Below are 27055 nucleotides of genomic sequence, written 5' to 3' on the forward strand. Positions count from 1 at the left end.
CTCTCTAAATAGCCCCCCTCAAGCAATCCTATTTATTTCTGCTAAACCACTGCATTGCTAGCTCTTTGCTTTCTTTCCAAGTGTTGTTGATTAACATGAGGTGTCAATAAGTTTTCTCTGCTGGAGTTTTTTCCCTGCCAGTTGCATCCCCTGTGTTCAATTTGGTTCAGCTGTTTGCCATCAACAAAACTGTTACGCATAATGGGAATACAAAAACAACTGTTTGCCTTCATTCAGGTGTCCTGTCACTTGCAAAAAGTACTTGCGGAGAAGTATACCAGTGCTCAGTACGAGGCCAAGAATTTAGAGATATATGTGAGAGTGGGGATGGGGGGCAGGTTAACACATTTATAATGTCTAGCTGAATGTGGCTGCCAAATCTTCATTGCTTTCTGAAGGCACTGTGATGAAACAAAAGGGTATTTGGGGCCCAAAACCACAGAAAATGGACACAAGAGCTTCCTGGACTGCACTAAGACATGTGCTTCCAACCTGAAAAGTATAAGGGATGTGTTCAGGGGATAAGTGAAGGCATCGTTCTCTGCAAGGTTTCAGCCTTTTGATCTCTTCATACTACCTGATGATAGTAATTACAATGACAGGTTAATTTTTGCACTAATTATTCACTACGAACTGGAACAATGCAGGTGATTAATTTTCTCTGAGCCATCTGATGGCCTCTAGGTGGTAAGAACTGTTGCTGCCAGTCTGGGCTGGTTTGGGTTCTGGAAGAGAAAGGCTCTGCAAAACCATTCCAAATTGCAAGTCACCTAAGTCCTTCTGCACTCATGCTTTATGTTGTAGCCCTGCACATGATTTGAGGTGTCATGAACTGATGCTTCATGTTCTGACTGCCTTCAGGCTTGGGGGGTTTGAAAGAGCACTAAAAGGCTTACTCTGTCACTGGCAGTGATCCCTCTAAGTGGTACCTGTCTAGAGGTTTACTTTGGTCCTCTAGGATTATTTCACAAAAGGAACAGAGTTTGCAGTTTCTATTGTTATTTTGAGTGTTATGAAACTAAAACCAAAACTTCATGGAATTACCCATGGCCTTTTTCTTCCCATTTTTTAAGCCACCCTCTTTAGAACTGTTCTGTCTTAGCATTACTGTGAGAAGCCTGGTGGCTTCAGTTGCTTTGAGAAGCTTTACAGAAAGTTATTTTGAACGCAAGTTTATTCCATCTGGCCACTGCAGAAGGCCCAGCAAAATGACTGATGCTGCTGCAGCTCCATGTGCAGCCCCAGCATGGGCAGGGTGCTTCAGTGTGGAACCTATGGCTAAACCCTGTCCCACTCCTTGTGTAACCAGGCATTGCCAGCAGGGCATGGCCGTTCTGTGGACAGAAAAAACCCTCTGCCAGCAAGCCACATGACCTGCAGATTAACTAACCCACACTCTCATGCTGCCCACAGCTCAGTCAGTATCTGCCAGCATTCCTGCCTGAAAAATGGCACATTAGGAAGACAGCATCTGTGCTCAGGTTTCACCAGATGGCACTGTAGCATCTACATACCTGAAGGCACAGACACAATAAAAATTCAATAGAAAGTATTATGCTGCAGATCCAAGATGGCACTTTCTAGCATGTCACTTAAATCCAAACTCTCCTTTTTGCCCTACTGTTCCTTAATATTTTCTCTTCCTCTTCCTGTCAGATTTAGAAAGAAAAGCAATACTTCTGCAGTGCCAAATATGACTTGGCTTTCGGTTGTACCTCAGAGTCACCTTCCAACAGCAACAACAACAGATAATCTGTGTTCTCTTTACCACTGCTGAATTTTGTACAGACCAGGCAGTGAAACTGTGTCAGGATTTCAGGAAACTGAAACGGCAGAAGGAGTATCTGCTCTCAGAAAGATTGAGACACACACTTTCAGATTCCCACATGGCATGTGTGTTAGAGAAGGGCCTTCCAAAGTGCTGCTTGTGGGCTTTGGCAGACCAACAAGAATGTCTCCGTAAGAAACTTTAAAGCATAACATGGTTTTAAAGAAGAGCAACTGCTTACAACTGTTCCGTGTATTACAGTAATCCTTAGATGTCCCAGTCAAAACCAAGGTCTCATTATGCTTGGCAATGCATCGACATAAATAAAAATATAGCATTGGACTTTAAGAGATTATAATCTAAAGTGACTGGTAACACATGACAGGCAGATTGAAGACTTCTATAGCGAAAAGAGGGGAAGGTTTCATCCAGAAAAGGCTCATAACTTCCCTTCCACCCGTTTTGCTTCAGTGATATTTCACCTGCTTTCATTTGACAGTTTTGATATAGTTACTCAATTAGTAAATTGGCAACAGTGTTCCAGTATTGTTTAGGAGACAGAACATGGAGAAACAATGTCTGCATGAAATTATCTTTAGGTGATGCTTATATCATTGTCGTGGTTTAAACCCAACTACAAACCTCGTTTGCTCACTTCCCCCCCTAGGCGGAGAAGGAGAAAAATGACTGCTACTGCTGAACCCAGGACAATCATTGCAAATTAAAACAGAGAGCTAAAAGCACAAAATTGAACATAATCTTTCAGACCCAGTCATGGCCACCACATTAACAGCTCCAGCTGGAATTTCACTGACCACCATATAAATGTAACTGGACTTAAACCTAATGGCAAAAATGTGAGTGCAGAATGTTGAATGGAAAATCACCCTTCTGAGTGTTAGGCATCCTTTCTTAACTCAGTCTCTAGGCTCCTATACTCTCCTCCTTCCCAGTTTTCTCCAACACACGCATCTGCTATCACCAAAATACTTCAGTAACAGAATTGCCTGGCCCCTGCAGCGACAGCCAGATGGGCTCTGCATTGCTGGTTAGACCAGGGCAGGACAATGGTTCCTCACAGTGCTTGTACTTGTCACAGAAATCATTACAAGCCAAATGGCTTTACTATTTCAGGGTTCAGTTTGGGTTTGTTTTTTTTTCTGTTTAGCTTCAGGGCAATTAAGTGAAAAGTCATAATTTCATTCTTCTCCCCCCCCTTTTCCTGAATCAGACCTCTGAACAATACTGAGCTAGCAGAGAGAATAATCCTATATGACTGTGTATGGGTTAAGTCTTATGGGCTTACCAGATGCTGGAGGGAGGTCTGAAGTGCTGCTGTTTGTCCCTGAAGTACTTCTGCTTGTGTTCTGGTACTTCATGTTGGTACTATCTGAAGATGCATCTTTCATACCATGGTCACTTGCTAGCGTGCTCTGACCAGCAGAGAGAAAATTCAAGCCACACGTGCACTGTGCATAGGATCCAGTTTCTGGGGAGGTGGAGGCACTGTCAGCTGCAGCACAACCGGATTTGCTCCACTTTCTGGGAGATTCCCTGTACGAAATGCCACACCTCACACAGATCTTCTCTGAGTCAGAGTTTGTTGCACAATGATCTGTGTTTTTGTTGCTAATTTCCTTCGGGCAACTGTGGGCATATTGGCAAGATTTCTGAAGAAGTTTGTCCGTGGCAGTGTGTGCCCCATCTGTGAAAGGGTGAAAGCCTTGAGAGACTGATACATCCTCTGTGCTCCCAATCCCTGAAAAGTACTGATTTAAACTGTCATTCTCCCCTGCCTCCATCGGTTCCAAAAATGACGACACGGTTTTACTGGCAGTCCTGCTTGGTAAGGACAAATAATCAGTGGTACTGAGATCCTTATCCATGTATTCATCTTCTGTGGGAACTGGTGGGAAATGGTCATCATCAGTCTCAGCTACGACAGAAAACCCTTGTAGGCTCCCTCCCACCTCGCACGGTGCCATGCTGGGGCTCCCATTCCTGCAAGGAGAATGTCCACTGGTGCAGCATGTGTTTCCACGGGCAGGAGAGCCAGCGGGACCCAGGAGGCACATGCCTTCAGAAGTCTGGGGGACAACAACATTCACGTTGTTCATGGTAACAGATGTATCTCTGGGGGGCTCCTGAAAGAAATAAAAAAGAAAAACATATTTACAAAATAGATCAGCAGAAGGTTATCTTCCTAGACAAGGGAAAAGGCAGATCTCAGTTCCTTCTCCGCGTGGAGATGCTCAGGTTTAGGAACACCGCTATATTTGACCCTTCATGGGTAATTCCATTCTGTTATGAAACTGTGAGCAGTGGTGCTGAGCTCAGTGGGTGTTCAGAAAAATATCTGGAGGCCTCAGGGACAATAGCATTTAATTTTGGGAGATGATTATTCCTAGTTCTTAAGAAGGCACTTAGGAGTTAATAAATCTAGAAGAGTCACTGCATTCTGTTGTTCCTTATGGACCATCAGTAGGACTTACCTAACAGCTAATAAGGGTTTCAAAACTCCCTCTGTGTTTGAAAGGCTGTTGAACTGTGAGGGCCTTACTGGGAGTAAAATCTTTATTATCAGTAATGACGGAAGAAAGAAACTGGGTTGATTCAGAGGGACCAAGACAAGCTAGGAAAAAAAAAAAAAATCACATGGGCAATGTTCCTTGAACTTAGAAAATGTTAGGACAAGAAATGCAAAGGCCCACAGTGCCATTCATGTTGCCACTACTTGTCAAAGTACAGCTGTATTTTTGGTTGCGGCCCCAAAAAAAAGGTTGGGAAATACTTCAAGGGTTTCCTTCAGTTCATGGAAGTCGTGATGTAAAAACTGTTACTTGGAAACTGATAGCTTTCATCTGTGATGTCTGTTCAGATCTTCCAGGATAAAAAAGAAAGTGTAAATGCTGCCAGCTACTAATTGCTGTTGATTCACGCCTTTGTCCCAGAGGATCTGAGCAGCTGCCAAGGCAGGAATTTGCACGAACAATTATGAGACAAAAGAGGAACTTCCTGATCAGAAAGGTGGGTTTATTTGGTATGGGGTTTTTTTAGTAATGGAATTTGAGTCTTTCAGCAGCTAAACTACACAGAGCTCCTAGATGGGGTGGTGAGGATAGCATGCACCTGAACACCTCAGTCCACGTCCACAGTGTGAAGCAGGCAGTGCACATGCATTTGAACCTGTGTCCCTGTCTGAGTGTTTCAAGCACAGGCTCTGTTGTTCTTCCATAGAAAAATCTCATACATTTTTCACATCTGAATAGACAAGAAGGATTTCTGCAAGCACTAGAATGCAGGTGTCTCCCAGCCAGTTTCTTTAGCTGATGGCTCCTGTGCTTACTGCCTTTCATGTCTGGCATTCTTGCTATTGCCCCAAGTCCAGGTTTCTCCCCTGTGAGCACTCTGGTATATGAAAAACGTGCAAACTCAGCTGAAGCTTTTCCTGCTCTTAGGATTTAGAACGGCTGTCTGCTTCGTAGAGTCTCAGGTGTTCAGCAACCGGTGGGCTTAACTTTCTCCTCCTAAATATTTAACCATCACAGAGACTTTTAGAACTGTTCAAACTGGAGGAAACAGGAGAGCAGGTTCAGAAGCTGCTTGAGAATGGTGATTTCATATGCCTCACATTTACAGAAAACCAGACTGAAAAAAACAAAGGAGGAACTCAAAACTTGTTTTTTAGACAAATGTTAATGTGGAGTCTGTTTCAGGAGGAGTTTAAGGAATGCTGCAAGCAAAACATAAACCAAAGAGAAAATGCTAGTGGCTTTGCCTTTACCTTTGTGCCTTTTATTTGGCTGCACACTTCGCTAGCCCAATTCTGTAGATCTGCTGTAGGGAAAACAAAAGAAGTAGCTGTTACATATAGCAGGCACTGTAGTTAGCCACAAACCAAAACACCCACAGTTATGCACAGTCCACAATATCATATTAAATAAAAGCCAGCAAGACTGTTTTTACTGACTGTTCAAGTGTCCCAGCATCACTCTAGCTGAGGATTCATTGTAACTGGAACAGGGATATATTTCTGTGGAACAAATGTTTCCAACCTCCTAAAATAGACCACAGTTAAACTGTGTTCCACATCAAATGGGGTTTCTTTCCTGGTCATATGTCACACCAGGCTATGACTGGCCCAATACCGACCCGCTTGCAGCCGTATGGTCTATTTCAAGAGAAGTCACATGGATGGCCAAAAGGCCATTCTCAGACAGGAGTGAGGAGCCTGGCGAGAAGAGGGTAAGCCACTGAAACCACAGGATGGCAGGCTCAAATGCAGCCCATTCCACTTAATCAGGGTGTACTTAATGAGGAAATTCATGTACTTGGAGCATTTTCCAAGGAAAAGCTTGAAGTTCAACATACTTTATGGTAAAGGCTGCTACTTAATAGAGTTACCAATTTTTGTTTTCTGTTTATGCTTTCAGAAGATTTTGTAGGGCTCGAGTCTCATGTACACTTGCTGGTTTTGTATGTCTGAAGATAGATCAGCTATGTAGCCACTGCCAGTTCCCAGCAGTGACTCTGTTCTTCTGATGTTGAGCCTGCACATTTACCATCAATTCCCTGTCTCGTCAGGCAGGCAGAGCTTCTTCCTGAGCCTACAAGCCTCTGGGGCTCTGGCTAGCAGAACTGACCACCCAAAGGCAATGAAGGACTCTCACTGCAGAACATCAGGGCAATAGGACTGTCAATAAAAAGAACTCCCCCTTAACCTGCTTTGCATCGTATTTGGTTTGCAAGAAGAGTCACCATTTCCTCCAGCCCATCCCAGGAATTCCAGATTTAGCACAACCCATGTTTAGTGTGGCAGAGGCACCCTATTTCTAAAACACAGGCTGAAATATACTTTACAAGACAGGGTTGCTGTTCTTCCCTTCCACTGTTCCCGAAACATTTCATACATTGCTAGGGCTTGGGAAAGGAAACAATGGGAAAACTACACAAGGAAAAACATTCCATGTTTTGGGGGAGAAAATAAAATGTGAACAGAACAATATGGACATGTCCTTAACTAAGGAGATCCAGGGCTTAACACAGAGTTGAGTAACTGTTGAAGGTAATTCCACTGAATTAATAATATACTGAGAACCCCAATGTCATTCAGCATGCCTTTGCTGAAATTTTTCTAATTTTCTCATTTTACTGTTTATTCTATTTCCTTCTAGTATTTCCCACATACCTCATCAGAACTTCAGCTAAAAACACTGCCTCCATCATGTTTTCAAAAGCACAACAGGCCTTTGTCTTGAAATCCATATTTTAACCCGTCCAGATGTTGGTTTCAGGGGAGGAGGGAGAGTGGGATAAAGCAGACAAGAGGTGGTGAAGGCTCCCTGTGTCTGTGCCTGCTTCCCTTTGGCCAAGGGCTCTTCTGTGCCACGTGGTGCAGAGCAGCATATAGTTAAACATGGTAATGGTAATTATCCATGAAATCAGAGTGCACAGAGAGCCATGCGGTTGTCACATGCATGAATATCGTTAGCTACACGTACCTGTCAGCTTTTTTCCCTTATTTTTGTAGTATACAATGGAGATGACAATGCCAATTAGTGCCACAAAAAACGAGACGACAATCAACACGTATAAGATCTGGTTTGTTCCTGCAGGATGTAAAAAAGATAGTGCCATCAACACACAGCTTGTACTCAGCTGTATGACAATCCTTGCTCATTTCACCTGCTTTTCCACAAGAGAATTTTTTCCTTCCTAGTTCATTTTCAGTTTCTGTAATAAAGACAACAGCTTTAGAATTCATGCAGTTCTGTGACAAGCAGCCTTACTGAAGATACCATCTCTATAAAGAAAAGAGCCATCTCTGTAAGAAACCAGAGTCATTGTGTCTCAGAGAGGTGTGACCCAGTCATATTCCTCTGGAAGTCCTCTTTCAAGCTGCCAGCAGCCCACAGGCTGTGCTTTCTCCCCTGGAGGTCATGGGTATAACAGCATTGCTGCTTGCCATGCAGTTTCAGTGTGAGGTGTAAAGCTCTGCTTAGCAGTAGACATGCGCCCTAGGGCCACAAGGCTTCAAGTAATCTTTAATGGTGGGATTTTCCAAGAACAGGGTCTTGGCCTACAGCAGCTCCCCCTAAAGTCACCCACAACGGGAATGGAGTTAGGCCAGCCAAAGCCGCTAGTAAACACATGCCTCCTCCTGCCTGCCACTTTCTAACATGTAACCTGTACGAGGACACGCACCGTCTTCCGATGGCTCTGGCACCTTCCATTCTGCGCAAACTACATCTGACTTCTCAGTCCCAGGCATGTCTTCTGTCATTCCTAGAGCTGTACAGCTGAAAAAGAAAGACAAAGAGCCTAGGTTCTCAAAGAGGAAGCTTGTCATAGCTCCAACATTTATGCAGAGTAGCACTTTCTATTGTAACATACAACATTTCTCCTGCATTTCTCCACCCATAAGAACCTCAGATACCATCTTTATTTTCAGCTGAATCAGCTCAGCAGTTCTGTTGTTCCTGCTCTCTCTTACTTCAAGAGAGAGAACTCAAGCTTCAGTGTGAGAATGCTTTTATTGCTGCACTACCAACAGAGATGCTCTGTGTGCTCTGCAGAAAAACCCCACTGAAAAATGCTTTTACCCAAGCTTCTCCCAGTCTCCTGGCTGTTGTGGTCCTCTTACAAGATACAGGGACTTACTTGGTCCAGGATTTACACTCGTCAGTAGATGAAGCAACCTTTGAGAAGTAACCTCTGGGACATGGTATACACATTGTGTCCTGGTCTTGTTGCACTGTGTGTAGTAAAGAAAGAAAAACTTCATAGCTGAATTTCCTTTCAGCTGAGGTGATTACGCTCCCCATACTCCTGCTTCACCCCACCAGCCCCCTTGAAAGCTTCCCTGACAAGAGAGGGATCTTAGATTACATTGGAGCAGCAATCACAGTCACATGTAAGCAGAAAAAATTATGTTAGGCTCACCTGAGCACTTCTCTACATAATCAAAATGAGAAATGACCAGGAGCCATTTGTAGTTGTTGTGAAACAACACACAGCTATTATATCCTTCCCCTTCCATTAACTTCCTCATGTCAGTGCTATGCCACAGACAGCAACACTAACTGGTTTTGTCACTTCTGTGAAGCCACAGTAAACAAAATGCTGTATCAGGACTTGCTAGACTGCAGAAAAAACAGCACTACTGTGCTCCAGCCCATGCAGCATTTCATCCTCCATGACTCTATTACGTGCTGCTTTTTTGGGGTTCCTCACAGGCTTGGCACAGCTTTTCCCAGTGCTCATTACAACTTTGAGTTTGCTTATAATATCATAAAATGCCAAAGCAAAGTCGTTGAACAAAACCTGATTTCAAATCCAACCTCAGGAACAATCCCTGAAGATTGCTTCTCTGAATGGACTGCTGTTCTGAACACTGGAGCAATGCATGACCTAGTGACTCAGTCAGACACCTCAGCAAGCATTAGAAATACACTGAACACCTTGCAACTAGTGCCAGGTCCACGTGGTTTCTTGTAAAAATCACTTGATCCAAGATACTACTTCAACTACAAACATAAAAGGCTTCAAAACGCAAACAGTCCAGGAGGATTATATGCAGTACTAAAGATAACTCAGATACGCATCTTCTGTTGACAGTCATCTGAGAGTCCAAAGTGTCCTCTCTAACATCACAACCCACATAATGCTGGCCTTACCTTGTAGGCCAAGGCTGGACATTTCACTCTGTATGTCCCCTTTCTTTATCTTACCAGGATGCTTGACTCCAAATCCTGGAGCACATATGGTATTTCGCTGACAGCAGTCGCAGTCTTCATTCCAGTGGTAGCCCACTGTACAAGCACACTGCCTCTGGAAAGTGCTGTTCCCTGGGTTCACTTCTCTCAAGGCTTTACCTGAAAGAGAAAGCAGATGGGAGTAAAAATGTCTCTGGTAATAAGCCTCAAGTTAATGAACCTCCTGTTCTATCTATTGGCTTTGCCTAAATGCCAGAAGTAAACCCACCCATGTTAGAGGAAATGTTATCTTTGAGGAAGCATAGCAGACCCTTGACCAGAACAGGGGGCTCCTCACTGATTGCACTCCTGAGCAATACTTATTTTCCTTGTTGCTGCTGTGGGAAATAAACAGAGCTTCTGCAATGGTGAGATGAATGCGTTAAGAGGAAGTGAGTGCACGGTATGCTGGGCAAAAGGACAACTTTTAAGATCAACTCAAAGGAGGTGAATGGCCCCAGTGAAGATAACAATTATCAGTAGCATGGAGACTATGGTTGTGGTGCTCAGCACAGAAGCTCTGCTGTCTGGGGACCTCCCTCTCCATCAGGCTCTTCTCCAAGCCCAGCCTCCAGTGCTGAGTACTCGGACAAAGCCACTTCCCTAGATCCACCTTCCCATATTTATGCTTCATTTGGATTGAAAGGTTCTTCAGTATGAACAGCTCACCTTGATCACATATTTTATGTAGTAAGCATTTATCTTCTTCATTCCAGACATCCATGTACTCATTTGGGCCACATGGCTTGCACACACTATCAGAAGTATCAGTGCATCTGGCAGACATATACTTTCCTGTGAATGACAGAAGGACAAGTTGGCCGTTTGCAAGTTGCACGCTAGCTGTCTAAGCAGCTTAGGGAAAAGAACAGGTTGGACTAACACTGCTGTGGACAATCATTTCTTACTGCCACCTTTTCACTTCCTCAGTCTGTCCCCCATTTAGCGTGGCACTGAAACATCCACAAAGCTTATGGCCTGGGAGCAGCCCTACCTATGTGCACAAGAACCAAGTTGCTTTCTGTCTTCTGCAGTGGTTAAGTGCTATCCCAACAAAATAACTGCTGTGGCTTTTGCTGAGGTCAGCAAGGCCACTCCTGCACCAGAAGGCACTTGTAAGCCTAAAATCATGTACCTGCAATAGTATGTGCCAATAGATTAGCAGAGTCACAAGACCAAGCTGCCTTACTGACTCACAGAGCTGGTTTGAATGAGCTCTTCAGTTCTGAAGCTGCTACAGCCCAGTGCTCACGTACCTGGCTCACACTTTGTGCAGCACCGTCCAGAGTATTCATAGTGTTGTTCGCTTTCACACAGAGGAGTAATTTGTAGTGACAGCTGGAGTAAGGAAGGAGAGAGAAGACATGAGAACCAATACACTCAAAGAGCTTCAGATCTGCCTAGTCACAGTGCTGGCAGAGAAGAAAACATTCCTTCTGTATAGCATTTTTGATAGCTAAGCAGTAAAAATTACCTAACATTTATGACTTCAAAGGCGCTTTGTAGACATGCTAAGAATATGTACTTGACGCTGTACACGCAGGTACTTGTAATACAGCCAGGTGGTGAATAAATAACACAATCTTGCAATTTGTCATGAACTTTTGGCCCACTATATAACCTTTTCTTACAGTACTCTATTTTTTGAAATCTATGACTTTAAAACAACTGTAAAGAGAAGAAAATTGGCACAGAGATACTAATTGGCACAGAGATACTTCTGTAGTCTCTTCCACAGAACTCACACCAAGACCTGAGCAACTGACAGGTTTAAGGTATAACATTCAGCAAACAAGTAAGGTGAATGATTTATACTGCTGAAAAAGAAGTTCCCAGCAACAACACCCCTGGCTACCTCCAGGAGTGTGGCTACCTCCAGGAAATACTGGGCTTTAATTTTGCAGCGTTTTATAGCTCCCACTGTGTCCTGCAGACACTGTGTCCTGCAGAGATGACACAATAAAGACAACAGCTTTTTGCTTCTCAAAACTCAAAACCAAACCAGCCCCAAAACACCTGAAACTGTTATGTGAGAGAGCATGGACAAAGCAGGTAGCAGTGTTGCCTCTAGCTCTTATGGGCCTTCGTATGCCCTCCCTGCTCCCTGGTTCTACACACAGCCGAGTACAAGCTCCTCCTCACTGACCCTGCTTCATCTGCCCAGGAGTCCCTCAGTACCAATCCTTCAGGCAAACTCAAAACCTTGCAAACAGTTGTTGATCTTTCAGTAGATAAGATGATTCAAAATCTGACCCATAGCAAGCTGTCCTTCTTTATTAGATACGGTTGTTAAAATCCCATTTACCTCGAGAAAACTGCAGTAAAGCTCCTGCTGCTGGCTAAAGTAAGCTTTTGCCATCTAATAGCATAAGACAGCCTAACAACCTACTAACAGCCTACTAACACTGGTTTCTGTTTTTCTACTTAGCATTCTCCTCTTGTTTCCTCTAAGTCTTTACTTCCTTTCCTTTTCTAGTTTCAGCAACAACAATCTCTTTAAATAGAAAATCTTTATCCCTAAGCCTCTTGTCCTCTTCTAATGCTGGGAAGGTCTTGTAACTTACAGATGACCAAAAAGGTTGACATTTTGCTTTAGAACACCACCTTTTGGCTTGGAGTTTGAGCCATGGATTGGTGCATGACTTGTTTTTATCAAAACTGCACTAGCTGTGTCTGGAACAGAATAAGTACCTCAAGTCAGAGGTCTTGAGTTTCTATATTTTTGCAGCTTAGGAACAACTTTAAGCCATTTTTTTATTATTAAAACAATCCCAGGTCAAATTAAAAGCCTAGTCTTATAAGAAACTTTCTGTGGTCTCCCCGTTTCCTTGTCTCTTTGCATTCATTAGCTGTACCCATCTTGTGATTAGGTTATATAGGTTTAGGAGCAAACATTGCATTTTGTGTTTGTGCAGCACCTCCCAAGAGGAGTACAGGATAATGATCGGTGCTGGCAAGGCCGGAGGTGATCTAGGAAATGGAAAGCTGGGCCAGCCTGGCAGTGGAACAGTGACACCGCTCAGCGTCCCCGGGGAACCATTGAAAACACTCCTGTCATCGAAGGAGCTCGGGTCCTGTAACACTGGTCAGGCGGTGTCTGCTAAAGCATTAAGCTGTCCAGCACAGGACTGAGGCAATGCTGAGGGACTGAGCAGCAGAGAGAAGGTCTTGAGCAACTGATTCGCTATTCCCAGACATCTGAAAAGGCAACAAAAGTGGTGAGACCAACAACAGGTCCGGTCACTCACTTTTTGCCACAGAATGTCCTCTCCTTTCTTGTTTGCCCCGGTTTGATAGTTCCTCTTCAGAAGAAAAGACTAAAAAATTACTGAAGTGTCAAACAAGGGCAAAGTCATCCTTTTTAAGGAAGGATAGACAAATAAAGAGCATTCAGCTAGAAGATCTGGAATAATTATTGAGAATCGCAGCTCAGCCTGAGGAGAAGCAGCAATTCCCTGGTGCCAAGGCTACTGGAGCAGGTGAACTGCTCAGCCACCTTCTGGAAATCATCTCCTACCTCTGTGCTTTACTGTATAAAAAGGGCTATTGTTATGGTATAACTCACAGCTGCATAATTCTACATTCTATGTCAACAAGCAGTCTCTTCTGCGACTGTGTCCTTCCCCTTTTCACACAAGCCAACGCACTCACAGAGCTACAGTTCTCCCCGCTTTGATTTACGCTCAGTGCTGTAAAGACAAGGCTCTCGGTATCCTTGTGCTAACCCCCACGTGAACACAGCCTCCCACCAGAGGCAAGGGATTTTGCACTGGTACGGACTGGCTGGGCCTGCCAAGCATACCGGAGGCAGGGGGAGAGAGAATAGGAAAGGAAACAAAAGCAACCTGGGATTTTCTTAGGGTGGGAGCTGAACTTGGGCCTTTTGCTAACACAGCCCCGTTGAAGCTGGGTTGTCCCTTGTTTATTCTTCTGCAGGGGACTGTGCATGTCCCATTGTCAAACTGTACATTGGCTTCCCTTGGCAGCTAAGATGCACTCGTGCACGATGACCTGATGCTTCACTGTCACCAGCGCATTCCCGCCACAGTGTCCCTCTGAGACGGGGAAGTGTAATTCATTTTGCAGATGAGGAACTTGCACCCAGAGGCCAGCTAGCTTCACAGAGGTGACAGGAAACCAGACCAAGTCTCCCAAGTCTCAAGTTCGCCTCATAACCCCTGGAACATCCTTCCTCTCATCGGCTGCTGGCCTGTGGGTCAGTGATTTGGACAATACTGAGAGAGAGGGGGCCTCGATGAATGAGCTGGCATCAACCTCCTCTGAAGTGGTAAGACAAAACCCAACCTGGTTGTTCCTTTAACTGCCTCACTATTGATAAAGCTGCCCATTAAATCCCACCACCATTTGCTTCAAAGCGCTCTAGGCAGGTATCCTATGTAAATTTAACTTGTCACTTTTAAATTGTGCAAAGCACACAGATTGCACCAGTTCCTAACTCCAGTCAGCTTGTCTTCTAATTACCTTCAGGTAATCAACATTACCTCAGAACAAGTATATCTGACAGATGAATAATTGAAGGCAAAAAAAGACAAACCTCCCCCAGGCCTTGCAGATCCAGTTTGGTAAAGCATGCCAATACCTGCTTACCCTTTGAGCACATGAGTAGCACCACTGACTTCTCTGGGAAAGCAGGCATGATCATGTCAAGGTTTGCAGGAGAACACTGTTTTGGTGTCGAGCTGCAGGCAGACCTTCAGCCCTTTGCCGGTTTTTGTTTATTTGCCTATTTGTTAAAAAGGACGCCAAGCAAGAGTGTGCTTGTGCTTGTAGGGTTGGAAAGCTGCGATGACTCAGAGCTACAAAGCACCACTCTGTTACTCGGGCCTTGAAAAAACACACACACACAGGTGCTTCTGAAGGGGGAACCAGCAGCGTTCCGATTCCTGTCCTCAGGCTTAAGGAAATATTTATTCTTTGTGCCGTTGAGCAATCGGATGGCTGCAGAAGCTGTGTGTCATGGATGCTAAAATTACTTTCTCGCTCAGATGAACGTCCAGACAGACATTTCAGAGAAGATAGAGTTGCATGGGCCTCTTTCCTTTAAAAGAAAAAATCTGGAAGAACAAGCTCGGGGGTTTCCACAGTCCTTTTCCCATGTCACTTCTGAATAAGACCCTGAGGCCTCAGTGGGGATTGCTCATTAGTGATAATCATAGTTTTACAAAAAACCTGAGATGTGGAGGGACACGTCAAGGGGTAACTATACTGAGATGACACCTTCCTGATCACTGTAGTTGTTGCTGGACAGTATTCAAGTCATCTGTCACCAGTTCACAGGGCAAAGCACATTTTTTGTCCCCATTTAGTATTATAGAACCAAAGTACCTATGGGAGAAACAATTACAGTCTGTCCTTGCCTTACACAACACTTCTTCGTACTTTGGAGCCTGAGTTTATTCAAACCACTTGCTTTTGAGGTGCCTGCTGTAGAACTATAATATTTCTGTGGATTTGGGGCTTTATTTGCCTTTGTCAAGGGGACTGAGCTTTGACCGCCATTTCTTGATCCGAAGTAGCCCTGCAAACACAGCACCTTGGTATACTGGGTTAGGTATACTTGGTATACAGAGGCTAGGATGGCCTCTGCAGTTGCCTGCTGCTTTGTTCGCTTCAAATACAAGAAGCAGGTACTGGTTGTGTGCCCGCAGCCTTCCAGCCTCCTACCTGAGGAACTGGGTCTTCAGTATTTCTAAGCAAACCCCAGATTGCTGCAGTTTGTTGCCCATTTCAGAGGCTTGCATGGAAAATTATTGAAGAATAAAACTAGAATGTGGCTTTCAATGGGTGCTGCTCTGCGGCTGGTGCTCCCTGGCGCTCTACTGAGGTGCATAATAGAAACATGCACAGTGAATGATGCTGGAAATTTTTACAGTTCTGGGATTACAAGGGGAAAGAGGAGTCTTATGTTAAAGGCTTAATCATAATCACATGGATGCTGAATGCAACAGTTCCTTCACAGAGAGTCTCCACTGTCAATAAAAACTGGATCAAAGAAGCACAGAAGTCTCAGCTTTGCAATTCCAGTTATTTGCTTGCAGGTCTGTAATTCATCATAAAAATCTTAGATTGTGAATGAGATGCCTTTGGTGATGTCAATTTTCCAGTGACCAGTAAACCACATCACAGAAATACCACCACGTGCTAAAATATATCCGGGAAATGGCAACAGCTAAATCCTAAATACTATTTCACTGTTAAAAAATAGGTCCTTGAAACCCTACTAGAGCCCAAATACCTAGAGTGGCCAGAAAGAACATGAGGGATAAAACTGATAGTAAAAGAGGTCAAGAGAAAACAGCAACTTGCAGCCAGAAAGCAGGCAAACAGTGCCCCATCTGACTATTCCCTTGCCCCCCGTGTTTTAGTGCACAACAAAAAGCAAACACCTGAGTACAGGTGCTGCTCCATCAGCGGTAAGGACCACTCACCAAGCTCAAACCCACCAGAGTTATTTCTAGCCAGCAGACTATGTGAAGGAGAAGTGCTGCACTGACCACTTTTCACAGCAGCACGGTGTGGGTAAGGCAGACAGGAACCTCAGGTGTATCAGATGGGAGACGACAGAAGGCAAGGCTGAAATGGCTACTTATGGAACCTGTGAATGAGCCAGCTTTCTTCTGTGGGCTGAAAGCTCACTATCATGTGCACAGCATTCATCATTCAGAGACAATCATCTGCATACAACAGCCAGAAGGCTACACCAAACATTTTCATCGGCTGGGTGGTCAGCAGCAGCTGCACATTGTGCTCTGTTCAAAACCTCATGCTTTAACCCTACACGTCCTCACTGCCACAGCAATTGAAAGACCAACAGTCACTAGATAGAATATTTTAAAGATGAATCAGAAAGCACAGACCCAAAGGCTAACCAAACCAAAACATGTAACAAAAAGGCCTGGCAGCAAGACAACAGTCCATAGCAAACAGAAATAAACCCAGCAGAATAATGACATTAACAAAGCTGATACCCAGACGTTCTTGTAAAAAGGCCTGCAAAGGCAAATCTCTCCTGGATTAAACAGGTGCAACAGCAGTGCTCAGCAAATTAGTTCTGCAGATTATTTTTCTATGCTTCATCAACTGAAGTTGAGTCTTAATGAATAAATGACCATGAGAGATTTCTTGGGCTGGGCTATTCCTGGATGTCAGATTGGAAGTTCAATGGGGACTTTCTATGCTAAAATATCTGTTTGTGTACCTTTCCTTCCAGCCTGCATGTGGGTCAGGGCAATCCCAAGCACAGACACAGGCTGGGTAGAGACCAGATTGAGAGTAGCTCTGCGGAGAAGGGCTTGCGGGTGTTGGTCAATGAGAAACTTATGAGCCGGCAGTGTGCTTGCAGCCCAGAAAGCCAACCGTATCCTGTGCTGCATCAACAGGAGCATGACCAGCAGGTCAAAGGAGGTGATCCTGCCCCTCTATTCTTCTCTTGTGAGACCTCACATGGTGTACTGTGCTCAGCTCTGGGGCCCCCAACACAAGAGCAAGTTGTTGGAGCAAATCCAGAGGAGGGCCACAAGGATGATGAGGGGACTGGAGCACCTCCTGTATGAAGACAGGCTGAGAAAGTTGGGACTGTTCAGCCTGGAGAAGAGAAGGCTGCGTGGAGACCTCATAGCAGCCTTCCAGTACCTGAAGGGGGGCGACAAGAAATCTGGAGAGGGACAGGGGCATGTAAGGATCAGACAATGGGGAATGGCTTTAAACTGAAAGAGGGTAGGTTTAGATTAGACATTAGGAAGAAGTTCTTTACTATGAGTGTGGTGAGGCACTGGAACAGGTTGCCCAGAGAAGCTGTGGCTGCCCCATTCCTGGCAGTGTTCAAGGTCAGGCTGGACAGGACTTGGAGCAACCTGGTCTAGTGGAAGGTGCCTCCACCCATGGCAGGGGCTTGGAACTGGATGAGCTTTAAGGTTCCTTCCAACCCAGACCAGTCTGTGATTCCATGATTAATCTCTTACACTGTGAGGCAAAACTGCAATCCTAGCTGAGATGCCAGGGAGAATAAAAAAGCTTGTACAGAAGAGGGGAAGCCTGCTTTCACCACCCAATTCCGTGCTTTGGTGTCCTTCTCTTGGATTTTAGCATTCCACGTGGAACAAATGCTGAATATTTTGCAGGCAGAATTACAAAGAGTAGTGATAGGGCCATAGCCCTTACTCTGGACAGTAGCTGTATAATAGGGATATATATAAATACCCACAGACCCTTTCGTCTTGGTGTGAATTACAGTAAGTATTGCTTGATCAGATCTGCACCTTCTCCATCGTGAAGGAATTGCTGCCTTTATTAGAGGACTGAGGACTTGGGTCATTTACTCTTTAGGTGTCACCACAAGGCACTGTCTGGGGACCACGGACCAGTGAAGTAGGTGGAAATACTCCTCCCTGATTTGGATGGGCTCTGGCTCATTTCCATGAGCAGCCTGGTTTGCTACATGTGGTATTGCAGGGGAGAGTATTTTTTCTGTGAGAGCAAATTCAAGGAATCATCACATCCTTGCTCCTGACCAATGAAAGAACATGACGAAGAACAGGATGCTCATAAGGCAAAGCTATTTGCTGTAGCAAAATAACATGCTCAAAATAGATTCCTTTGCATGCTACATAAGCAACTTTTAGGACTTCATATGAACCTAGTAGCACATTTTCCCCTATCTGCATCCCAGATTAACGGGCTGCCTAACAAAACTTTACGGTATTTTTTTTTCCATGTGAGATCTTTTCTTTTCCCTCCACTTTGACCACCGACTAAATATATCCTGCACCCATCTGCAGTCACACATGTTGTTCTTTGTCATTCTTGAACAGATCTATAGACTTCTTTTTCTTTTGGAGTAGCCACAAAGTGGTGAGGGTGAATGACCTCATTTTTTTTCCCTCCTTGGCTCATCAGCTCTTGCAGAGTGGATTAAACCGGCCGGCTTGGCTCTTCTACCCAACACCGCCTTGCCTGGGTTCCTTATTGGGATTTTAAGAGGGGAGAAGCAGCCAGCGAGTTCTGCAGAACAGAGAGATGGCTCTGGGTCTCAGCTCTCTGCCTGCCCGCTGAGCTGCGATCCTCTGCAGCAGCCCCTGCTCCAGCCTCTCCTTTGGGAATATTGCAGGGAAGAGGCTGGGAAGCACCACAAACACATTTGGCCAAATGGTGCAGAGCACATGCCTCCACTGCAGGCAGAAGGAGACCCAGAGAATAAGGGTGAGGGTTGGTTTGATGCTGCAGCCTGGGTGATGGCAGTCAGCTGGGGGGATGTATCCACTCCCTTCCTGGCTCTGCATGGGCAGAATTCCCTGTGACTTTGGTGGGAAATGGACATGGCTCTATCCTGTGGTGATTAATGACTCTTTAGCTTTGTTTGCAGCCACGACATCCTAAGTGCTGTACAAACACCGAAGAAAGCCAAGCCCTCAGCCCAGATAACTCACGCCCTGGAAAGGCAAACAGAAAAGGTAACCATGGGAAGCACTGTGAAGAGCAGCTGGGGAGGCTGCATAGGAATGGGACAAAGACCAGGATGTGCCAGAGCACCAGGCCTAAGTCAGCGTTGCTCCTCAGGTGCAGTGCTGAGCCCTCACGCAGAATCCCATCACAAATATGACCACATGCTGTGGTGACACATGAACAAATCAGGAAACTTGCATTTGCCCCGAGCATCACGCCAAACCCTGCTGCCATGGAGCAGGCACAACAGCAGCCTGCCCTGGGTGCCATTACAGAGCAGGATTCCCTCTTGAAGCCCACCCGGTGACTCCCAGCCACTGCTGCTTGTGGAGGTCCAGCAACAGTCTCTCTTCTATTATATGAGCTTTGGACCATACTCAAAATCATAAAAAGGGGCAAGCTCTTGCAGGCAGGCTATTGTGTCATACACACTGAGGCCTACCCAAGTTCATAGTGCAACCTGGTCAAACAGCACTTGTTATACTGCTTTTATAACATACAAATATTTGCCTTTGTGTTTTCCATCAGTAATAATGATCCATTCTCAGAGCAGCTGCTTTTCTGTGCAGGCAACACCAACCTTAAACCAGAGAGTGAGCAGCTGCAGCAGAAGTCAGCAGCAGCAGGCAAGTTTCCTTCCGTGGAAAGGAAGAGGACAGCCTGTGCAAGAAGCACATTTGCAGCAGAGGGCATGACGAACCATCTGCATTTCCCTCTTCTCCCCACTGCCTGCCTCCAGTAAGCTAAACCAGCCCCTAAAGCAACCCCCTCCTCCAGGGGTCCAGCAGCCTTCGCACTGCAGAGGAGCCCTGATGGAAGGAGGTCTGGATTCTGTGGTAACAGGATGTGGTGGCAGGAACCCTCGTGGCTCTGGTCACCGCAAACATCTCCGGGAAACCCAGTCAGATGCAGGACGAGGATATCCTTGCAACAGGGGTTACCTTTCGTTGTGTCTACGCCTGTGCCTCGTAGAGCAGGGTTTTCCACCACAAGGGACAGATGGATAAACGTAGCAGAGTGACTCAAATATGATTCCTCTAAATAGCATTAAAGAACAAATGCCAGAGGGCACCACTTTGAGGTTTTGCGATTTTCTACGCAGTAGCTTGCATGCATCCCTTTTACCGTCTGTGCTGGCTCTGGCAGAGCGGTCAGATTACATTCCACTTTTCTGAGCTTGAGGGTGCTTGGGATGATATCAACAAGCAATAGAAACAGATCCTTCAGGCCACAGTTAAATCTCTCTGATTGATCTGCTTTTCCTTGTTCTATTTCCTTCTGGCACAGTATGAAGAAAGCCCTGCACCATAAATGATGTCAGTCAGTGCCCTGGAGATGGATGATGAGCTTTGAATTCTATTGACTTCTGAAATATGGTGAAGGTTTGTTTTGGTCCCATTTGTGGGAAAGAAGAAATGACATCAGGAAGGTGACACTTACCATGAACAGAGAAGTGGCAGAGGTTTCTTAAACATATTTATTGCTTTTAGATGAGATCTTTCACATGTGCTGGGGGAAACAGCAAAGCAAGGAAAACTTTCCCATTTTGCTTGCAAGAACCATACAAATTCAAGGGCATTTTGGCACATGAACTGGCTGAATTACAGTAACTTTGAAACCCATGCTGTTAACAACACAGTAAATACAGGAGTTTAGATTAGATACTGTAGAAGTTCTGCTCTACTGAGTAATTCCTTTGGCCTTGATCAGAGCAGGAATACTGGACCAGGAGAGCCCATGATACAACACAGCATGGGCATTTTTAAGCTCTTCACCCCCCTCCCTCATCATAAAGAGTGTGTATTTTAGGAAGTTAAAAGTAATCTTTATTTTGGCCAAATTCTTTCTATCTTACAAAGAATTCCAGATGCTTTCAGTGAGCCAACTTGCCCTATAAAGTAAATATTACGGAGTAGTGGAAGAACCCATCCCATTGCCACAGAGGGGAAGAGGAGTCCTTGTCATTAAACCAGGTAACTGGTTTATTGCATATTTGCTAATGCACACTCCCACAGGCTTGAACTCCCATCTGATAGAAACATTTATGCTCTTCACCGGTGCTAAGCAAGGAAAGGGATGTGACTGCTCTGCACGAAGAAGCTGAGCAGATGGTACCTCAGGAAGCAAACGCCCGTGTCCTCTGACAGGCGCCCAAGACAAACCACTTGGAAAGATCATCTTGTGGCTGAAGCACAAGACAAGGAGGGCTGAGCCCTGCTCCCAGCAGAGCTGCTCCACGCTCAGTGTGTGACCCAGAGCAAGTCACGAATTCTCTGTTCCTGTTTCCTCCTTGGTGAAATGATGACGATGATCATGCCTATTCTCAGCAGAACTGTGAGTATTCATTATCTTACATTTCCAAGAGTTTCTCATTCTTTGCAGGAAATACACTGCAAATATTGCTGCCCTACCACTACACCGCCATGTTATCAACTCGAACAAGTGCATTGTACGAACTTCACCCCTGCCACACTTACTCTCACAATATGCTCCGTCAGAAAACAGCACTCACACGAAAGCACTGTTCATATCAGTCAAACAAAGGAGAACCTGAAAGGCTGCCTGGGAGCAGCATCTCTCCAGGCTTGCCTTGCAGGTTATCAGAATACGGAATATTAGATTAATGGGTTCTTTGACAAAGTACGACTTATCCCCTACTATTTTGTACTGCTGCTTGCCCAAAGCATTGGACATGGAAAGTTGCATCCTGTGCAACCACTTACAGACTCAGAATTAAGCACGTGTTGAATGCAGTGGAAAGTCTTTATGCATCAACCCCAAATAAAGACAAGTTCCCTGTTTTGCATCCTCTGAAAAGCTATGAATCGAGAGGTGAGAAATAATGAGGAGCTCCTCCTGTCCTCCCGGGTCCTACCTCAGGGTATCCAAAACATGCTGGGAGCTATAGGATGGAAATCCGTATTTCCAGGGTGTGGTCAAGAGTTGAGTAGGCTCCAGGCAGTAAGGAGATTCCAAAGGGAACAACTGCCCAAACCCAAATGGATCCAGAAGGAAGCAAATTGCAATAGTTAGTGACCTGAAGCAAAGGTATGAAGAACACTGAGGTCTGCTGATCACAGTCCTGAACACCAGGGCTGTGCATCAGGGAGACAGATACAGCAGGTACTGAGGAACAGGACAAACCACCTGAAAGCCATGATGTAACTTTACTTGTGAATCATGTGGGCTCATTCACATACATAAGGAGGGCACCTGGGAAGCAGCGATTGAAGAGAAGCCTAAGGAGGGAAGATGGTCAGAACTAAACATATGTTTTAGAGGGGGAAAAAAGGCCTGTGTGGTTTTAGGCAACATATTTAGGACCAGGGATCCAGAGGAAGGGCTGTCAGGACTATGCGGTCAGACATCAAATTGTAAGCTGTAGACACCAGAGGGTTTTTGTTTTGGTTTGTTTCCTTAACTTGTGTTTTTCATGAAGCTGCACCTTGTTCTCAGGGAACACAGCCATGGCCCAGTTATGGCACTGAGTGAGGGAGGCACTTGAAGCAACACAGCTGATCAAGACTAATGAGACCCAGAGAAATAGTAGACATTCAAATGAAAGACATGCAAATGGTAGCGAGGGTGCCAAACATTGATTAATGGAGGAAATAAAGTGCCTGTAGGATCCGCAGACAGTCTGCCAGTCTAGAGGGGTCTAAATAACCTGAAGGGAGAGGAGTCATGTTTATGATGTACACTTCGAGCAAAGCAAGATTCTGTTTTCCGAATCTGAACCACTGGAGGAAACCCGATGTGCGCCACTCATGAGGCTCAGCGAGAGCTGGCTGTAGAAAGCGGTCTTTCTGAAGACAGGGGAAGACCAGCAATGATGCCAACCGTAAAGCACGCTGACCATTAGCCACCTGGCACTGCACGAAGCTGCAAAATGAGCACACTCTGTTTGCAAACAGCCACAGAGCCAAACCTTGCTCAGTTCTTTCCTCTCACGAAGAAAGGGCTGCTCTTGTGGGGCCGCTGACCTGGGGCTGCGGCTTGGCTCCCAGCTCTGTCCTGAGCGACACGTGAACCTCCAGGAGGGTTACACAGCAGATCTGGGCCCCAGTGTTCCAGGGGCTCACAGCAAGGACCCCAATCCCGGGGCCGCACAGGGGTGCCTGCACTGGGGATGGTGGGGTGGTCAGAGCACGAGGGACGCTGGAAAGCTGCAGCTGGGCTCATCCTACATCGGAGGAACAAGAGTGCTCACGCTTTCTTGTATACATGGGTTTGGTAGGGTGGAGTCTGCCTTAGTTTTACTCCACATGCAAATTATATCCCTCAGCGACCTCACTGGAAACATTTTCTGGCTTCTCACACCCTTCCCCGGGCAGGAGCGGGCTGCTTTCCCTGCACATCCTCCGGCTTCCTTTGGAACTTTGGGTTTGGGCTATTTTGATTTGAGAGAAGGGAGAGAAGGCTGAGACCGGCCAAGCTGCGGGGGAAACCAAAACCAAAACCCGACCAACCAGGAGGCAGGAGAAGCCCGGCGGAGCTGCTGTGCTGATACCGCTCTGGCCGTGCCGGAGGGGCCAGGCGCCGCGGGACCCGGCTTCGCCACCTCCTCGGAGCGAGGAGGCAAACTCCCCGGGCTGTGATGCGCACCCGCCTCCCCCTGCTCCCGCTCGCCCTGGCAGCGCACCCTTACCTGCTTGCCAGCAGCAGCGAGGCACAGGAGAAGGAGCCAGCGGCCTGACGGGACGGGCATGTCTGGGTGTCCGGGTCTGCCTCCTCCCGTGGCTCCTTTTCCTGCCACAGAAGAGAAACTAGATCCTTGCAGGCAAGCCCCGGCGCCCCGGCAGCAGAGCGAGGCACATTTGAGCCAGTTACTTCTCTTTCTTCCTTTCCTTCCTCTCAGCTACACGAGGGGAGAAGAGAGAAGAAGAAGGATAAAAAAAAAGTGCCTGGCTGCAGTTCCCACAGCATTTCCTCAGCCCTGACATGCAGGCTTCCCCCCCGCTTCTTGTCCCTCCCTTTCCCTTCTCCACCCCCTTTTACAAGAAGTTTAGTCACCATGCCCATGTCCCTCCTCCTGCCGATGGAGACGGCTTTCCCTGTCCTTCTCAGCAGGGACACCCATCCATCTGCCTCCCACCTGCTGTGCCCTCCCATCCCAGCCTTCCTCTCACCTGGCACCATCCCTTGCCCTGCATTTGCCTGCAACCGCTGCCTTCTCCCCACCACCTCTGGATACTGCCATACGCTGCCAGAGGACATCCCGGGCCTCGGGCAGCTTCCCACCTCACTCTTTGACCCACCCTGGTGCAACCACCCTCCTGCTGGCTCCTGCCCCTGGCATGGGGAAAGCCTCCCATCCTGTCCCATGCTCTATCCCATCCCATGCAGCAGCCCTGTGCATGCCAGCCTGGGCATTCTGGCACAGCTCCAGGCCCCCCTGCATCCTGTGCTTCGGCTGATGGCCAGAGCTGGAGGGTGGGATTGCTTCCAGGGGGAAGAAAAGCAGAAGATGAGCTTCGAGAGCTCTTCTCAAACACTACACATGGATGGCCCCAGTCCCTGCAACACAACGTGGGGCAATGCAGAGCAGCCTCCTGACCCCAGAACACACTCGTCACCAGCACCACTGGCCCAGCAGCAGCTGCCTGTGCTGTTCAAGCCTGGGCACAGCACATGATGCCCCTTGTCTCACAAGAGGAGCTGGAACCCTCGGTGGTAGGGCAGGACAGGGCAGTGCCGCTTGGCAGCGCCGATCTATGGGGGCTGAGGATCTGGCAGAGCCAGCCATGGCATTACACCACCTTCCCTGCCTCCCGTGCTCATACGCTGCTGCGAAATAAGCCAGGAGTGTGCTTGACTTGAACAAAAAAGGAAGTTGTTCTTTCACTTGTGGATTTAGATTTAACCCTTGACCAGGAAAAAACCAAAACAGTTACAGGTTGCTCTACACTTGCAAATAAACAAATAAATGTGAAAGATAAGGAGAACATTAAAACCCAATAAAATCCTTTACCTGTGTTGCTGTGGTGGGATTTCTGCACAGAGGAGCATTTCTCAGAGCCGTGAGCCATGACCTTCACTTCATCTCTGCACAGTTTCCAGGTGCCATAGAGCCAGAGCTTTTCACTCGTCCTTAATTTCCTTTCAGTAGCTAACACCTGCAAGCGCTGGGCCCCGCAAGCTGCAGAGGCCTGTGCTCAGACAGGTCTCAGTGCCCACATTCCCTCACCTGGTCTCCAACATGACATGGCTGGCAGCCCCTACATGGGTTTGATGTTCCGCAATGGGCCATGGGGCAGAATGACTCTGTGGATGTGCCTGGCTCAGGGCCAGCGCCTACTCCTGCTCCACATTCAGCTCAAGAAGAGCTAGGGCCAGTGACTTGCTGATGGGCTTTAGCAAGCCACAGAGCTTGTGATTGCAGTGTCAGAGCCCTGTTGATGTGCCAGATGAGCTGGGTTCCATCACGGTCGAGCTGGACAGGATACAGCTTTTGTACTGAACAGAACCGTTGCTGAGAATGAGGGGTGGGAGGGATGACCATGGCACCCAGCTTGCCGGTAGGCAACATGTGCACAGCCAGCTTCACCGGGGGCTTTGCAAGGTAAGGGTCATGTATGTGCCTTATGGCAGCAGCGGTATTCCCCATCGGTCCTAGAAGGAGCTTGGCAAGATGTGGGGCAATGCTGGGTGGTGGCTCTTCTGACAGAGCCGCGTTTGTCCACTGCTGACAACCCACAGCCCTGTGCTGGCCAGGGTGTTATCAAACGTTCGTATTTAAGGTACGAGGAAATGTTTCTCTTTAAACAGAACAGCCTGTTGAGCCTGTTCCCCTTTTCATGTTCAGCACAATACCAAGGCCATAGGCTGTGCTTATTTACCAGCTGCTCATTCTAACCACAGATTTACAGGAGCAAACTCACACTGCCATGAGCAGTTAGATGTGTTATTGGCTCACTCTAAAGGTGTTGAGTAAAGGCTTTGGAGGTGTTGAGTAAAGCCAAGCCCTGATCGGCCCAGGGGAGCTCCAGACGGTTCAGTATTGCATGCTAGCTCCATCACTGTTGCATTCTCACTCCTGATCTTGCCTACAGTATTTCATGTTCAGGCTGAAATCTCTCTCCTTTTCTACCACTATGTGAAAACAGCCTCTTTCTGAAAGCTCAGACATTTCCCTCTGAGCTGAACTTTATGTTTCGAGCCAAACCCGCAAAAGTCACTACTGGGTGCTTTATAGTCTTAATTATGTATTTCAGTAGGCTGTTAGAAACTGAAATGTGAATGCTAGAAAATACGAACTAGGGAATGTATAGGAGAAATTGCTGTCAATGCTCTTGCATTTATCGCATGCATCATTCTATGCAGCACAAGTAAAACCCAAATTACACAAAAACTGCTTTGTCGGCCTTTTGTAGAGAGTAGGTTTTTTTCTATAATACTTTTTTTTCAGCTGCTTTGCCATGCACCTATTTTGAATGAAACCAAAATGCTTGAAATCTGAAAGCTCTAAACTTACAGTGGTGTTCAGGCGCCTCCTGTTTCCATTCACCACTGTGGCACGCAAAGCCTCAACTGCACTGGCCTTCGGGATGCTTTTTCTAAAGAAGAGACATGGAAAACCATGTGCAGCCTCAGAGGTGCCACGCGATGGAAACAGTTCCGGGGGCAACAGCAGGATCCCTTCCTTGGTGAAACCTGCCGTGGGAAGCAAACCGGGCATGGCTGACTGCTCAGCGGGGCTGCGGTCAGTACGGGTGTCTTCTTGCCTCCTTCCTGGAGAGACAAAAATGGACATCGCATACTAAATACCGTACAAGAAGTACAGCACTGCAGTACTGCAAGTTCTGGAACTGTCCGAAAATAGAACCACTTCGTGCCTCTCTTCTGGAGCCTGGATAAACAGTGACACACTCCTCCCCTGCCCCTCACCTGCACAAAGGCCCTAACCACTCACGATGCTCCATTTCCCCAGGAGGGAGAACAGAAGGCTGCCTGTTAATCCTGGGTATTCAAACGATGTGAAGGAAACCTGGGCAGAGAAGCAAAACTGAAAGGCATGCGGTTGCACCCCAGGATGCCTTTCACACCGTGCAGGAAGGCTGTGATGGAGCTC

The 27055-nt window shown here is 46.5% G+C and overlaps 1 protein-coding gene across 4 annotated transcripts in view; it reads right to left on the reverse strand.

The window, feature by feature from the left end:
• The window catches only part of TNFRSF11A (TNF receptor superfamily member 11a), a 35575-nt gene extending 10541 nt beyond the window's left edge, over positions 1-25034 (reverse strand). For 3 of the 4 annotated variants that reach the window (XR_010610077.1, XM_065667519.1, XM_065667517.1), the window contains exons 1-9: positions 23633-23927; positions 10779-10860; positions 10192-10317; positions 9499-9642; positions 8429-8522; positions 7973-8067; positions 7270-7377; positions 5553-5605; positions 3075-3912 (exon numbers count right to left, since the gene is read on the reverse strand). Coding sequence is in view for 3 of the 4 variants with exons in the window: in XM_065667519.1 (XP_065523591.1) it covers positions 3075-3912; positions 5553-5605; positions 7270-7377; positions 7973-8067; positions 8429-8522; positions 9499-9642; positions 10192-10317; positions 10779-10860; positions 23633-23692 (1600 nt within the window). In the remaining variant the exon portion in view is untranslated. Of the gene's footprint in view, positions 1-3074; positions 3913-5552; positions 5606-7269; positions 7378-7972; positions 8068-8428; positions 8523-9498; positions 9643-10191; positions 10318-10778; positions 10861-23632; positions 23928-24955 lie in introns of those variants that run through there. The other variant, XM_065667518.1, reaches the window with a different exon arrangement.
• Between the last annotated feature and the right edge of the window lie 2021 nt (positions 25035-27055).

This window comes from Lathamus discolor, chromosome 2 (assembly GCF_037157495.1).
Source record: "Lathamus discolor isolate bLatDis1 chromosome 2, bLatDis1.hap1, whole genome shotgun sequence".
Classification (NCBI taxonomy): domain Eukaryota; kingdom Metazoa; phylum Chordata; class Aves; order Psittaciformes; family Psittacidae; genus Lathamus; species Lathamus discolor.